The sequence below is a fragment of the Radiomyces spectabilis genome (assembly GCF_025331425.1).
Source record: "Radiomyces spectabilis strain NRRL 2753 chromosome Unknown BYT42scaffold_1, whole genome shotgun sequence".
Lineage (NCBI taxonomy): Eukaryota > Fungi > Mucoromycota > Mucoromycetes > Mucorales > Radiomycetaceae > Radiomyces > Radiomyces spectabilis.
In genome coordinates this window covers 2285037-2299128 of record NW_026251926.1, presented here as the reverse complement: position 1 = coordinate 2299128, position 14092 = coordinate 2285037, and the positions used below count along the sequence as shown (strand labels likewise).

Here is a 14092-nt window from a genome sequence, read left to right as displayed (position 1 = left end):
GAAAGTTGTTCATGATGCTTGTTTAATAGAAACGAATCAAGATTCAGACATAGCTCGACGAAAACAATCACTTGTTGCTCATTTATGTTTGGTGAAAATTATGCAGTAGACGGTAATGAAGCCAGCAAAGCACGGTTTATCACAACGTTTTGGGATAACGTAAAACATAGGAAGTAAAAGGAATATTGTTTTGCTGTACATATTTACATCATTAAGAAAAGAGATCATTGTAAAGGCTATGCTGCAACAACAAAAGGTCTGGACGTCGATCATCCGTTTTTTTTGGCCTTTGGCTACAGAATAAAAACGCGTTAAAATATGGCTCTTCAATCTGTTTCGTGAACCCAGTAGCTTACCTTTGCGAGTGGTACTGTAAGGCATCCTGGATGGACGTCCATCCAATCGATCAATTCGTCGCGTTGATCGATGTCCATTGGGTCGTCGATATATTCTTCTTCTTGGAAGAAGTGTTGTTGCTGCTGTTCTCATTCCTCGATTGCTGGCCGGAAAGGGCACCAGCGGGAGCAGAAACCGGAGCAGGCACAACAAAGGAAAACGCGGCAAGGAAAGGCACGGTCACACCAGAGGAGGAAACGAACGCGGGCACAGACGCGGGAACCGACACTGGGAAAGAGGTGGGCACAAATGCGGCCACGGGAGAGGAAGATGAAGCAGGAGCGGAAACAGGGGAAGAGGTGGGCACAAAGGCAGCCACAGGAGAGGAGGGAGGAGACAAAGGAGCAGCCACGACAGCGGGCGAAGGAACGAAAGAAGCCAACAGAAGCGGGCAAAGGAACAGAAGCAGCCACAGCAACGGGCGAGGGAGCAAAAAAAGCGACCGAAGCGGGCGCAACAACGGTAGAATGGACGGGAGGAGAAAGCAGCACGAAGTTCAGCGAATTCAAGCTGGCCCTGGACTTCTTGCTTGAGGCCTTCAAGCTCAGTGATAAGCTGGCGGTTTTCCATCTTAGCGACAACATTGCGCTTGAGCTTGGCAAATATTTTATCGACCGTGTCAAAGAACTTGGCCGAAGCCTCCACAATGAGGGAGCTGGCTTGATCATCGGTCCTACATAATTACACGTCAGTAGAAGGTCACTAACGCAAATAATGGTTCAAACACGTACTGGGTGAGCTTGATGAGCGCCTTCATCTGATTGTTGGTGGCGAGGTGGATTTTGGAAACGTTGGAGTTAGCCATGATAACAGCAGAAAGAACTGTAAATAAAAGACAAATAAAAAACGGCATATCAGCCGAAGTGCGCGTTAATATCAACATATCAATTGCGTCATCAACACCAAATTTCAAAAAACGACATACGCATTGAATTGCTTGCCAGAAAAGCTGTAAGCCTGATGAGCCTGCCACAAATGTGTCTTTCATTCATAATGCTAAGATCTATGTCTGCCGTGATACGGTTATCCCCGAATAAAAACTCAGTGGGTTGGACCTTTTTCCGGGCACACCGGTTTCGGATCTTTGGAAAGTTGTTTACCATGGTCTAATAAGCTTATATATGCATTGGTTTTATTACGGTATTTCGACAAACAAAAACCAATATATGTCTTTGAGCCATCCCATGAAACTTGCGCTGAACTTGATACATGGTCCTGTCACTTAGGTCACACAGTGAAACAACCAGTAAACTCAGGATCACCATATGACGGAATAAATTGAGGTTCCTTTTACAGTGCTCGACACAACTTGTCAGCTTTGATGTATTCTATTGTTACATAAAACGAATTACTACTCCCTGGTTGCGTACCGACTTCTAGACTATATTGTAAGCGCTTCTTATTGTCTGATGTTATGCATGAAGCACAACCCTCCAAACCCATCTCCGTCTGAAATTAAAGCTAAAGGCTAATTTGGCTGTCGATTAATCGCCCATGCTCAGACAAGGAAACCATAAACATATTTGATTACTACAAGCCATTTTTATATCAAGTTACAATTGCATAATGAAGTTCCATCTGTTGAGGCCGATAAGCAAAAGAATGGGGACCATCCATCGTGCACTGACATGCTTTCATATTCGACTTGAGGAAACATATACAATTACTCTAACAGAGATTATACTATATTTGAGCATAAATATTCCATAGAGACTGTTGTCGTTGGCTTTGGCGAGAATGTTTCCATAGCATCGATGATCGGCCAAGACCATGTTTATGCGGCGCATCGAGCGGAGCAAGCGAAACTCAGTTTCAGGTGAAGATGAGACCGGGGTTCTGCAGATCAACATTATGAAAGTTTAGCATCTATTGTGCTTTCACAATCTATTGTGCTTTCACAGTCCATTTCACCCTTGTTCCTCTATATGGTATCTATCCAAAAGAAGTGTGCGCCATTATTTTTTAATCAAGTATCGACTTTTCGGATGAAGCGCACTCGGTTTATTTCTGTGGCTTTCTATATGGCTTATCCAATGCTGAAGCTTCATATTTCTTTTTGTGAATCCAGGTTCACCCCAAACCGTACGATTGGGTTCAGTGATAAAATGGTTGACATTGACATCTCAACTGGTATCTTCAAAATAGAAAGTGAAAGAAAGGCTAGAAAAAGAAATGCTCTTCGCTAAATTTTGACCATCAGCTTTTCTTCCTTGATTATAATCGCTTACTGCTGCCTTTAGGTTATGCCGATGTTATGTATACAGTGTACCATTTTATTTGGATGCATCGGAATATTATCCTTTTTGGATCTCATCGATGGATTACTGGGGCCTAGCTTCAACTCCATGTGCCTCGATCATCTCGATCCCACACAGAGTCACTTGCGGGAATGGGTACCTTGCCCTTGGAATGAACCGGATAATTCTGCCAACATGTTACTAAAAACGGATTCCAATGAATCCGCGCCTTTTGATATCGACTTTCACTGCTTTCACGCCAATCCCGAAACATGTGTGAAAGCACAACGAGCCTTTGAAGAAGCAGGTCGCATCATCACAGATACCATCCTTTTTCGTCAACCCATTCGCGTGAATGCTACCTTGTTATCATTCTGTAAGGCCACTGGCGAGTGCGGTAAAAGTCTGATGACGCTAGGTATACTATGGACCCATTTTGTCAAAACTCTGAAACTCGCTTTATTACTTACAAACCACGGATTAGGTGGATCGTCTACAACACGGTCGATTCCTCTTCTGAGCGATGATGGTATGTTGCGCATGCATCCACAAGCACTGGTGAAGCAATTCGGTTTGAACAGACATCCCACCTTTGCACCTTACGATATTCAAAGTTTGTTCAATGCCGACGCTCCTTTCTGGTTTCAGGTAAATTTTATCGCTGAAATTGACGGCATGAAGCTGTTATGTGAAGATAGATTTGAAATATTAACCAATGCCATAGGATGACGGACGTGATATTGCTCATAACGAAGCCGACTTTTTATTTGTCATCTTGGTAAATACATATACTTACGAATGGGCGGTGATAATGATGCTAAATTTATGTTCCTCCCCCTTGATTAGCATGAATTTATGCACGGGCTCGGATTTTATTCAAGTTGGAATGAGTATTTCCCAGTAAAAGCGTTAACACCCGATCCGACCCCTTTTCTAGCGCGACAACTTTTGCTCATAATGGATGAATCAGGCAACGTCCAAGTGCACCAGTTCCTTGAATCAGCGATGGATCGCTGGATGGTACGGTTGAACAATCCAAAGGGAGACAACGAGGAGGAATTTCAAGGACAATTTACGTCCACATACACCTCCGAGTTGAATACACTTCGAGTAGATACTGTCCGAGAATTACTGCTGTCACCTCAGTTTGCAACGGCACTGGATATGCATCAATACGCCACAACCCCCGATTCGCTAGGTCTCTTCTTAGGGGACGATGGACTCATCTTGGAAACCAGCTTACAGCCGTTTCAAGCAGGGTCCTCTATTTCTCATGTTGACTATGCTCGTTATACCAATACCACTGATTTCTTGATGCGCTTCATGCAAGACAGAGGCGTGACATTAGCTGAAGCCATCCGTCGAGCGGGAGGGGATGGTCCCATAGGCCCAAAACTGTTACGCTTGCTGGAGAAAATGGGTTATGCTACTATTCACAATCCGCAGAACAAGCCTCCTCTTCATGATAGGCATAATAATACAAATGCTCAACAGCTCGATCAGATCATTTCGTTCCGTCACCGTCGCGAGTCATCTTCGCTGGGCATCATCACCACTATGAACTTCAAACTTATCGTCCTATTGTGTCTTCTGAATTTTGCAGTCATACAAAGCCACAAAATTTTTTGAAATCCATGCTGCCATTTAACTTTTTTCCTGCCGCTCAATTGGCACTATTTTTTTATTGTTGTTGATTAGAAGTGGGGATTCGCCATGGGAAAACAGACACATAAACGCAGAAGTATTAAGCATCGCGCCAATCCTATTGGCTCTCGTGTAGCTGCCGGTGTTCAGCAAGGCGTCATGGAAGAAGTACCTCAACCGGAACAAGTGTTACCTGTGATTCAAAAGGTAATATATGCGATCCAGTTTCACGAGAGAATCCATTTCAGCCAGTACTGAATCATATATGTACGTACTGTAATTAGTTGAGTTCGCCCGATTCCACCGAGCGTGCTTGGGCAGCAGCTTGTATTTCCAACTTGATCATGGCCGGCGCCGGGACTCGCAAACTGTTATTGTCCAAAGGCATTCTTCCCAAGCTCATTGAGCGCTTGACGGACGATAACCGGGATGTATTGGAAGAATCTGTTGGTACACTTCGCAATCTGGTGTCCGTGGATCCAGTCATTGCCAAGGAATACTATTCACGCGATATTTTAACTCCTCTCGGCACTTTGCTTCCGCAGGTACGGTGGGAGAAGCTGTGATCGTTTTGATTTGATGGATCCAGACTGACTAACTTGTCGCGTTATTAGATCATTCAAACCATTGATAATATTCTTAATAACGCACCAGTGGCAGATGAAGCTGAGCAGGATCGACGACGTACAGTATGGGATTTGGCCGAGAATTTCATTTACATTATCTGGAGCATTGGGTGAGTTGTTGAACACTGGGGAGAACCCCGGTGATATGGATCCTCTAGTAATATGCACCGCACATACTCATGGAAGTTGGATTGCAGTGAGGCCTCGGATAAATACATCACAGCCATCAACCGAATGAATATTGTGAGCTTCCTTATCTCTTTCTTGACCGTCGCCGATCAATGCCCTAGCCGTGTGGTCATTGCTGCAGGTAAACATCGCACATTTGAAGGAATGGTGCTCGTCCCACAGACTCATCCATGTCTATCTGCTTAATCTAGGACAATGCTTAACAACGTTAACGGATGATAATCAAGAGATTTATTTGGAATTCCAGAACCATCCAGAATATGTGCGTATGCTGTTTGACGTTCTTTCCAAATTTGATGGCACGGAAAAGATTCTTGTTAGAGTATTGACATGCGGTACGTTGCTTTGAACAATCTGGTTGGGCTGGGAAAAAAAGGTGTATTGGACAGGCGACTAATTCGTGTCGATTTTTTTGCAGCCATCTTGATGAATATCCGCGATGTTGTACAAATGTCGAGCTCTTGGGATGAAGATTTTGATGCATTGGGTGAACTTAATAAGAAGTTGCTGCCTATTCTTACGACGTCACTGGATTACGATATTCAAACTGCTGCTGAACAGACAAAAGCAGCTATGAACAGCGGTGTAAGTTTTGGATTGGGCAAGTAAATGGTTCCTTGTATTCGTTTAATGACCATTTCAAATGTGTTTAGCATGTCACGAAACATGAAGAAACTGGAGAAATTACACCGAGACCAAAACAACCCTTGTCGGATGAAGAGGTAAGAAACGAGCCCAGCCGCTCCTTTTTTTTCTGATCTCTCCGTGTGAAGCAACAAGTATGTTAACGGATAAAAAAATGCGTATAGAAATATATTCACAGCGTCGAAGAACGTCTTGCTACTTTACAATTATCTCTGGAAATTCTTGCCGATATTTGTTTGCAAGATGAATCAGGAGGTAAGCGGATGTGGAGACGGTGAAAATGCAGAACATGGTCTCAATAAAGCAACTTTAACGATGTAGATGACGGATGGGAAGACGCCGATATGGATATGGGCGAAGAAGATGCACCTGATAATACGGATGTGATCAACGAAGACAACATTGACGAATTCTTCCAGGATACATCGGCCATTGACGAAAGCAATGCGGCTGCCGTAAATGACAGTTTAATACGATCCAATCCAGTTTTGCATGCATTTACCACTGAAATTTTCCCTCATTTGATCCGTCTTGCGACTCCGACTTCTCTGTCATTCCCTCATGAAGAAGTGGCTCCTTCGATTTCCCAAGCGCTGGCGCTCACCCATCAACGAGCCCTTGAATGCTTCAACAACTTTTTACTGGGCATGAACGAAATTCCGTCCAAGTTTTGGTTCAAAGAACAGAAATCGGATGCCATACAAGGTTGGCGATGGTTGTTCAACACAGCCAACACGGTGGCAGCTGCGCCGCAAAGCGAGGACCGGGACACCGTTCTGGAAAGCATCGTGGGTTGCATGTGGGCCCTTGGTCGGGGTTTAGGTCAAGACATCGTAAGTTTGAACTTCTTTCTCCGTGAATTTTTTCTTTTTTCTTTTTTTTCATATTAGCTAATGGATGACCCTGTTTATCTTTTTTTTCAAAGCCACTGGAACCATCCGATGTGCCAGCCTTGTGTGGTGCTTATGAAGCTTCTTCGTCGACCATGATGAGAGTCAAAATTGTTGGTTGTCTTGGACCGATTGCTATGCGTCGAGGCGATATTGAAACAAATAAGGTAATCAAAGGCAAACAATTTTGCTTCTATATTAAATTTTGGAAAGGGGAGGTAGAAAATAGCATGCTAAAGGTGAATTGTTTTCCATGGTTAGCATATTGGCGTGTTCATTATGAATATTTTATCTCAGATTGGGTCGCATGGAACATCACCTGAAGTGGCGGTTGAAGCCCTGAACTTCCTGTATGATGTTTATAGTGACTGCGCTTTTGACTACGATGATCCTGTTTTCGTTCAAGGCGGATTTCTAGCTCAGCTGAGACAAATCCTCCCATCGGTCCGTTCCATGGTAAGTCGGCGGTTTCACACCTCATGGACTGATTTGGCGGTTGGGCTTTGTTGACCGGTTCTCTCTGACTTTTTCCTTTATGGTTTGATTTTTTTGCACCAGGTGAAAATCACAGATCGACGAAAAAACTTTGATCTTCGTTCAAGAGCAGACGAAGCACTCACCAACCTCGTTGCATTCATCAAGTACAAAGCCAATGAAAGAAGATTATAAATTTATCATAGAGAACAACATAAAAAAAAAGAGCATGCACGTTTACATAATCATTACAAGTTAGGACGAAACGCCTAATAGGGCAAAAATCATACTAGTTTTTCAATAGCATCACAATGGAATTTTTATTTTCTGAGCTCAAAGTAAAAAGGACCTCCACGTTTGATTCTTTGGTAGAAAAAAAGGCGCTTGGTTTGCTCCAAACCATTAGTGAGACTGAAAAAAAGCCGGTACCTAAGAGGATGGATGGCAGTCGTATGATATTCAGAATATTCTGATTGGTACGAGAAAAGGGGTCCTAGGGTCCTTAGGGTCCATTTGAGGGTTGAGTGGCATGATTATGAGATCCCGCTCGAATTTCTCTTCGCGCAAGTTCCACTTTAATGCATGAAACCCCACATCCGAAAAAAGAAAAGAACGAATAGAAATAGAAAAGAGCGGAGGTTTGCCTCAAAGCAAATGGAAAATACGCACGGTTTTCCATGATTGGGTGAAATTGTCTAATGATTTTTTGTTCCTTTTTCTGTGCATGGCTGGAGCAGCAAATAGAAATGGAGCTTTTTCACCTATTCCTCGGTAAGCGGTGCACCAAAAATAGCGTTGTCTCGTAGACCGTACGTCAGCCCTTTTTCCATGGTGTCGTTTTTTTTATCGAGTATGATACTGAATGGAATAAGTGGTGGCGTTGTATAACAGAAGGCCCATGGGCAAAAAGAAAATAAGAAAGTTGAACCACTTTCAACGTCCGTCGTTACCAACGTTATGCGCTTTGAAAAAGAAAAGGGATTTTCTCCGCTGAAACCTCTGGTGAGACACGAAGCAAACGAAAATGCTCGTCTTTCCAAAGTTCTTTTCTCTGGTGGACCCTGAGAATTGCCTGATGTCTATACCTCTGCAAGTATAAATACAGCAAGCGTTTCGATTCAAAGGCTCGGTATCATTCAGATCTTCCCTATTACTCACTTCTCCTTCCTTTAACGAAAATGGGATTCAAGTTGCCATTCCGTTACAACTCTCCTAACTTCCAAGTTTTCTTGGTTGGTTTCATCTGTTTCTGTTGTCCTGGTATGTTCAATGCCTTGAACGGTATCGGTGGTGCTGGTCGCTCAAGCCCCAAGGCTACCGACAATGCCAATACGGCTTTGTCTATCACTTTCACTCTCTGTTCCCTTATTGGTGCCCCTGCGTAAGTGTTTCTTGATAATGGATCTGGTTACTGTTGGATCTCTTATACTAATTGTATGATCTTGATTTCCAGTTATAACATGTTTGGCCATCGTATCATTGTCCCTGCTGCCCTTGCTTATGTGCTTTATGTCGGTTCTTATCTTGCTACCAGCGACGCTTTCACCATTGCTACTGGTGCTGTCCTCGGTATTGGAGCTGGTTTCCTTTGGACTGCTCAAGCTGGTATTATGATGTCCTACCCTCAAGAAAACGACAAGGGTAAAGCCTTCTCTATCTTCTGGATGGTGTTCAACTTGGGTGCTACTCTTGGTGCTGCTATTCCCCTTGGTAACGAATGGAACTCTGTTAAGGGTGATGTTAAGCCCGGTACCTACATTGCTTTCATGGTCATTATGACTGTTGGTGCTTTCTTGGCTCTTGCTCTTTTGCCCGCTTCCAAGGTCGTCCGTGCTGATGGTTCTTATGTCTCGCTCCACAAATTCTCCAACTGGCGTCGTGAAGCCGTTGAAATTATGAACTTGTTCAAGGACTGGCGTATGCTTATCTTGATTCCTCTCTTTGCTGGTTCCAACTGGTTCTATACCTACCAATTCCAGGTCTACAACGGTGGAGGTTACTTCAACCTTCGTGCTCGTGGTCTTAACAACTTGGTCTATTGGCTTCTTCAGATTCTCGGCGCTGGTGCCTTTGGTTGGCTTCTTGATTTGGAATGCCTTGGTAACCGTAGACGCCGTGCTATGATCGGTAACACTCTTGTCTTTGTGTGTATGACTGCCCTCTGGATCGCCTGTATCTTTATCCAAATGAGATTCACTCGTGAATCTGTCAAGGCCGAAGGTTTCGCTCCCACTGATGTGTTCTCCTCTGGCTATGTTGGTCTTCTTATTGAATACGCTGGTTTCGGTCTCGGTGACGCTATCTACCAAGGTTTCATCTACTGGTTGTTGGGTACAATGACCAACGATACCGAACGTGCTGCTCGTTATGGTGGTTTCTACAAGACCGTTCAGAACGCTGCCAATGCCATTGCTGCCCAGATCGATGCTCAACACGTTCCCTATATGACCGAATTGATCATTACTTTCGCTGTCAACACTGTTGGTTTGCTCCTTACCTACGTCGTCTGCTGGACAGTTCCTGACGTGACCGTTGAAGAAGTCGATAACTTGCAAGATGGTCATGCCGTTGGTACCTTGGTTGGTGGTCGTGTTGAAACCGTCGAGTCTGTTGAGGCTGGCAAGGAAACTTACGAAGAGACCAAGGCCTACAATTAAATTTAAGCATTTCTAGATCTATGTATTTTTTATTTTAATTACTATCATTTGTGTTTCGATTGATGGATTAAAAAACATCATTAATTTCCCACTATTTTTCTCTGTTGGCCTTTGACTTCTGTCTTATTGTCTATTAATCGATTTGGTTGACCTTGAAAAGATGCTCGTTTAACGCTGTATCATTCTTTGATTGCATTTACAGGCCCCTTCATTGTATAGACTAGAATGCGGAAAAAATCTTCTTGGCTAGATTTGATATAGTTGTCGTACGTAGAGTTTTTTCGCGGTTATGGGAAGGAGAGAATGAGGAACGCACGTCATTTCGACACTTTTATTATGAGGCTGTGAAGACTTGAGCAAGTTTGGCATGAGAAAGTGATGACGAAAAAACGTACCATTCTACTGTTTTATCATGGGACTTGAAGATTGTTGTCATGGTTTTCAAGTTGAAAGTAAAGGTCAATCATTATAACCAAATGTTGACCTTGATTATACAGCTATGGATTATACTTGCTGTACTGCCGAGAACAGTGCCTGATTGGGTACAATAGGAGGTATACACAACAACATGACAAAAGATTAGTTTAACGGCGAAAAACCAGCTCAGATCATGCTCACATATATACAAATGACGATTATCCTGTTATTCTACAATGGATGAAACTACAACAGCAATATATTTTCCACGGGAGCTTTTCAATATGCAGTATACTGTAGCTCTAACCGCTTGATTATCGACATCAAGCAACGAAAAGCGGTTTGCACACAAACACAAGGTGATTCTAAACTCCGTGCACAGGCGGAACGTCGAAAAGGAAATTTTTCGAAGCGGAACAAAGACAAGCTGGGGATTTTTCCATTCCATTTTTGCTCAGTGCGAACCCCTGACATAAGTGTATCCCTTGAAGAATGAACATAAAATAGCAGTCCTTGCACAAACCGCAATCGAATGCTCTATGGCCACGGACTTCATTGGTCGATACAATAATGCATCATGAACGGTAATACATTAATTAGTCTGTGCAAGCTACCTATGCTTCTTGCATACTACATCATGATTTAGCAGCTGCAGCTTCTTGCTGAGAAACCATCAGTGCTGTGGCTATTGTTTAGAGTCATCCCATTGACATCACTCTGACCCTGTCTTCCATTCCAATGGACGAACACACTAAGGGTTGACCACACACACACATGTATACGCACACCGGATTTAGCTCCGCAGGCACACGTAGAAGCAAACAAATGCATGACCCTTGTTTGCTTACTCTCCTAATCCTAAAACATCAGAATATGATATAAATCATCGTCTTATATTAGTCTCAATAATCATATTTCCTCGTCTCTTTTCTTATCTTCCTTTTTTTTTTCTTTGTTAATTCTGTCTTGTTGAATGAGGACAGTGACTCTTTACTGCATCAGCGTACTGCTGTGCATGTCAAACCTACTATTGGTGAGAGCGCAATGTCCCTTCCACGTTAAAAGAGATTTGGTCCGCAGAGAAGGCGACAATACTCCGAAGCAAGATCAGTTGGATGAATTTGGTGTCACCGATGCCGGCACGCAAGAGACTACCAACTTTGGTGTCAAAATCAACAACACCGATAGCTTGAAGGTCGGCCTCCGTGGCCCTACTCTCATGGAAGATTTCATGCTGCGCGAAAAGATTATGCACTTTGGTACATACCTCATCATCCCACTATCAGAAGCCTTTGTATTGACTTTCAATTTTTTTTTTTTTATTGTATAGATCACGAACGGTTCGTTCACTGCCTAGTTCAAAGACAAGATGAATTTGCAAACCTTACTGATTTCTGATACTCTGTGATAGTATTCCTGAACGCGTGGTGCATGCAAGAGGCGTGGGAGCCCACGGTTATTTTGAGCCTTACAAAGATTGGTCAGACCTCACTGCAGCCAGATTTCTGCGCACACCTGGTAAAAGGACATCAGTATTTGTTCGATTCTCCACCGTGTTGGGATCCCGAGGTTCAGCAGACACTGTGCGGGATGTTCGTGGATTCGCTACACGCTTCTATACAGAAGAAGGTATATTCGATCTCGTAGGCAACGCCATTGCTCCCTTTTTCGTACAAGGTACACATAAAATAGACAATTCTTGCGTTCGTTTGGTGAGATTGTATGCTTACGCATTGGATCATCATTTTGTTTTGTTTTGTTTGCAAGATGCGATCAAGTTTCCTGATTTGATTCATGCGGCCAAGCCGGAGCCAGATACAGAGGTACCTCAAGCAGCTACCGCCCACGATACAGCTTACGATTTCTTCTCCGTCCTCCCAGAGACTCTTCATACTCTTCTATGGGCGCTTTCGGGTCGTGGTATCCCTCGCAGCTTCCGTCAAGTGGAAGGCTTTGGAGTACATACGTAAGTTGTGCACTTCTTTTGTGCTTATGATGAGATGATTGACTTTACTTACATCGGCTCTTCGTTGCTCCACAATATCATAAATAGCTTCCGTCTGATCAACGAAAATGGCAACTTTGTTTTTGTCAAGTTTATTTGGAAACCAAAGCAAGGTTTGTCAAACCTTGTATGGGTAAGTCATCGATAACTGAGTTGGATACTGTCCAATTTCTGATTTAGTTGAACTAATGTTGGGTCTCTTATAGGACGAGGCTCAAAAAATTGCTGGCAAAGATAGCGATTTCCATCGCAATGATTTGTATACAGCCATCAGTCGCGGTGATTATCCCGAATGGGAGTTGGGTGTCCAAATTGTTCCAGAACAAGATCAGCACAAATTCGACTTTGACCTGCTCGACGCTACGAAGATTATCCCCGAGTCACTTGTCCCCTTCACGCCCCTTGGAAAAATGGTACTGAACCGCAATGTCGACAATTTCTTTGCTGAAACCGAACAAATTACATTCCATCCTGGTCACATCGTTCGAGGTAAGATAAAAAAAAAAAAATACCTCTCCCTTAAGTCTATCAATCATCAGACACTTGCATTTTGCTGCTGATTGTCTTTTCACCTCATAAACTGAAAAGGACTCACTGGATCTATTAAAATCAGGTATCGGATTTACCAATGATCCGTTGTTGCAAGGAAGATTGTTCAGTTATTTGGATACGCAGCTTAACCGTATGAGCAGTGCCAACTTTATGCAGCTTCCTATCAATCGCCCCATCAACCCTGTGCACAACAATCAACGAGATGGGTTTATGCAGCATGCTATTCACGAAGGCAAGGTGGCATATTATCCTAATGGCCTTCAGGGAAATACGCCCTCCGTGGTCGATGGTCAGGACGGCGGTTACATTGAATTTCCAGAGCAGGTGGAAGGCCGCAAAATGAGGGGCCGTGTCGACAAATTCTTTGACTTTTATTCACAACCTCAGCTGTTCTGGAACTCGTTGACGGAAGCAGAACAACAGCAATTGGTTAATGGCGCACGTTTCGAAATTGGCAAAGTCAAGTCGCTGGATGTACGCAAAAGAATGATCCACACCTTGAACCATGTCGATAACAGCCTTGCTCGGCGTGTGGCTATCGCTGTTGGTGTCCAACCTCCCGATGCCATTGTCGTGAATCAAAATCGCACCACTGTAGGACTATCGATCGAACGATATCCTAAACCTGATAACATCCGCACACGTACCGTCGCCATTCTCACGGCTCCGGGAACTAACATTGGGGAAGCCGAGGAGATGTTCAACTACTTGGAAGAACAAGGCGCGTACCCCGAATACATAGGCTTGACATTGGGAGTGCACAATGGATTGAATGTTACCAACACCTATATGACTTCATCCTCCGTGCTTTTTGATGCTGTTTACGTTCCGGGCGGACAGGAAGCCATGTCCATCCTCATGGATAATCTCAGCATCTTTCCCTACGAAGAACCGGTGATGTTTGTACTCGACGCTTATCGACACGGCAAACCCATCGCTGTTTCCAGTGAAGGTTCTCAACTTCTCGCCGCGGCTAAGATCAACTTATCGAATCCTGCTGAGCAAGACGGTGTCCTTATCGGCGACGACATGCCGGCGTTACAAGAGCAATTTAGACAAGCTCTCATTGAGCAACGATTTTGGTCGCGATTGCCCTTGGATCCTCCACAATAATGCTCCGCTCCTTTCATTCTAAATAAGTAGTATAATCTTCGCATCTAAGCTGGGGTGAAGATATTATTCATCGTAAGAGCAGATGCACATCCGCCAAAAAAAAAAAAAAAAAAAAAAAAAAAAATCAATGCAATTTAGCGTATTTACACATTCTCAGACTATGTCATACTGCTGGCAAAAATCCAAAGATGCACAATACATTGTGGACGACTTTCTTTGTCACCTAAGATGCAGTAGCAGCGTCGAA

At 43.6% G+C, this 14092-nt stretch overlaps 5 protein-coding genes across 5 annotated transcripts; 4 read left to right on the top strand and 1 right to left on the bottom strand.

The window, feature by feature from the left end:
- Positions 1-236: 236 nt before the first annotated feature.
- Positions 237-1214, bottom strand: BYT42DRAFT_30332 (uncharacterized protein). Its single transcript, XM_051562929.1, has 3 exons — positions 1128-1214; positions 357-1069; positions 237-293 (listed from the first exon to the last, which is right to left on the bottom strand). The coding sequence occupies exon 2, from the start codon at positions 1062-1064 to the stop codon at positions 486-488; it is 579 nt and encodes a 192-aa protein (XP_051428625.1). The 5' UTR covers positions 1065-1069; positions 1128-1214; the 3' UTR covers positions 237-293; positions 357-485.
- Positions 1215-2898: 1684 nt separating this feature from the next.
- Positions 2899-3478, top strand: BYT42DRAFT_30326 (uncharacterized protein). Its single transcript, XM_051562928.1, has one exon. The coding sequence runs from the start codon at positions 3042-3044 to the stop codon at positions 3360-3362; it is 321 nt and encodes a 106-aa protein (XP_051428624.1). The 5' UTR covers positions 2899-3041; the 3' UTR covers positions 3363-3478.
- A 717-nt stretch (positions 3479-4195) lies between these two features.
- On the top strand, positions 4196-7456 carry BYT42DRAFT_553361 (armadillo-type protein). Its single transcript, XM_051566468.1, has 12 exons — positions 4196-4484; positions 4562-4822; positions 4892-5013; positions 5101-5213; positions 5284-5427; positions 5511-5677; positions 5746-5814; positions 5902-5992; positions 6059-6570; positions 6663-6794; positions 6889-7083; positions 7186-7456. Exons 1-12 carry the CDS (start codon positions 4347-4349, stop codon positions 7294-7296), a joined length of 2055 nt encoding a protein of 684 aa, XP_051428623.1. The 5' UTR covers positions 4196-4346; the 3' UTR covers positions 7297-7456.
- Positions 7457-8170: 714 nt separating this feature from the next.
- Positions 8171-9852, top strand: BYT42DRAFT_525544 (major facilitator superfamily domain-containing protein). The gene is made up of 2 exons (XM_051565335.1): positions 8171-8482; positions 8555-9852. Exons 1-2 carry the CDS (start codon positions 8280-8282, stop codon positions 9756-9758), a joined length of 1407 nt encoding a protein of 468 aa, XP_051428622.1. The 5' UTR covers positions 8171-8279; the 3' UTR covers positions 9759-9852.
- A 1248-nt stretch (positions 9853-11100) lies between these two features.
- Positions 11101-13940, top strand: BYT42DRAFT_553355 (catalase-like domain-containing protein). Its single transcript, XM_051566467.1, has 7 exons — positions 11101-11434; positions 11506-11515; positions 11587-11852; positions 11943-12141; positions 12229-12313; positions 12387-12669; positions 12794-13940. The coding sequence occupies exons 1-7, from the start codon at positions 11149-11151 to the stop codon at positions 13843-13845; spliced, it is 2181 nt and encodes a 726-aa protein (XP_051428621.1). The 5' UTR covers positions 11101-11148; the 3' UTR covers positions 13846-13940.
- Positions 13941-14092: the final 152 nt, after the last annotated feature.

Excerpts from the sequence above, each read along its gene's own strand:
- BYT42DRAFT_30332 (XM_051562929.1), bottom strand. The coding sequence starts at position 1,064 with ATGATCAAGCCAGCTCCCTCATTGTGGAGGCTTCGGCCAAGTTCTTTG.
- BYT42DRAFT_30326 (XM_051562928.1), top strand. The coding sequence starts at position 3,042 with ATGACGCTAGGTATACTATGGACCCATTTTGTCAAAACTCTGAAACTC.
- BYT42DRAFT_553361 (XM_051566468.1), top strand. The coding sequence starts at position 4,347 with ATGGGAAAACAGACACATAAACGCAGAAGTATTAAGCATCGCGCCAAT. Across the intron at positions 4,823-4,891 it reads TCGGCACTTTGCTTCCGCAG|ATCATTCAAACCATTGATAA; the intron begins GTACGGTGGGAG and ends TCGCGTTATTAG. Across the intron at positions 5,014-5,100 it reads TACATTATCTGGAGCATTGG|TGAGGCCTCGGATAAATACA; the intron begins GTGAGTTGTTGA and ends GTTGGATTGCAG.
- BYT42DRAFT_525544 (XM_051565335.1), top strand. The coding sequence starts at position 8,280 with ATGGGATTCAAGTTGCCATTCCGTTACAACTCTCCTAACTTCCAAGTT. Across the intron at positions 8,483-8,554 it reads TCCCTTATTGGTGCCCCTGC|TTATAACATGTTTGGCCATC; the intron begins GTAAGTGTTTCT and ends CTTGATTTCCAG.
- BYT42DRAFT_553355 (XM_051566467.1), top strand. The coding sequence starts at position 11,149 with ATGAGGACAGTGACTCTTTACTGCATCAGCGTACTGCTGTGCATGTCA. Across the intron at positions 11,853-11,942 it reads TGCTCCCTTTTTCGTACAAG|ATGCGATCAAGTTTCCTGAT; the intron begins GTACACATAAAA and ends TTTGTTTGCAAG. Across the intron at positions 12,670-12,793 it reads TCCTGGTCACATCGTTCGAG|GTATCGGATTTACCAATGAT; the intron begins GTAAGATAAAAA and ends TATTAAAATCAG.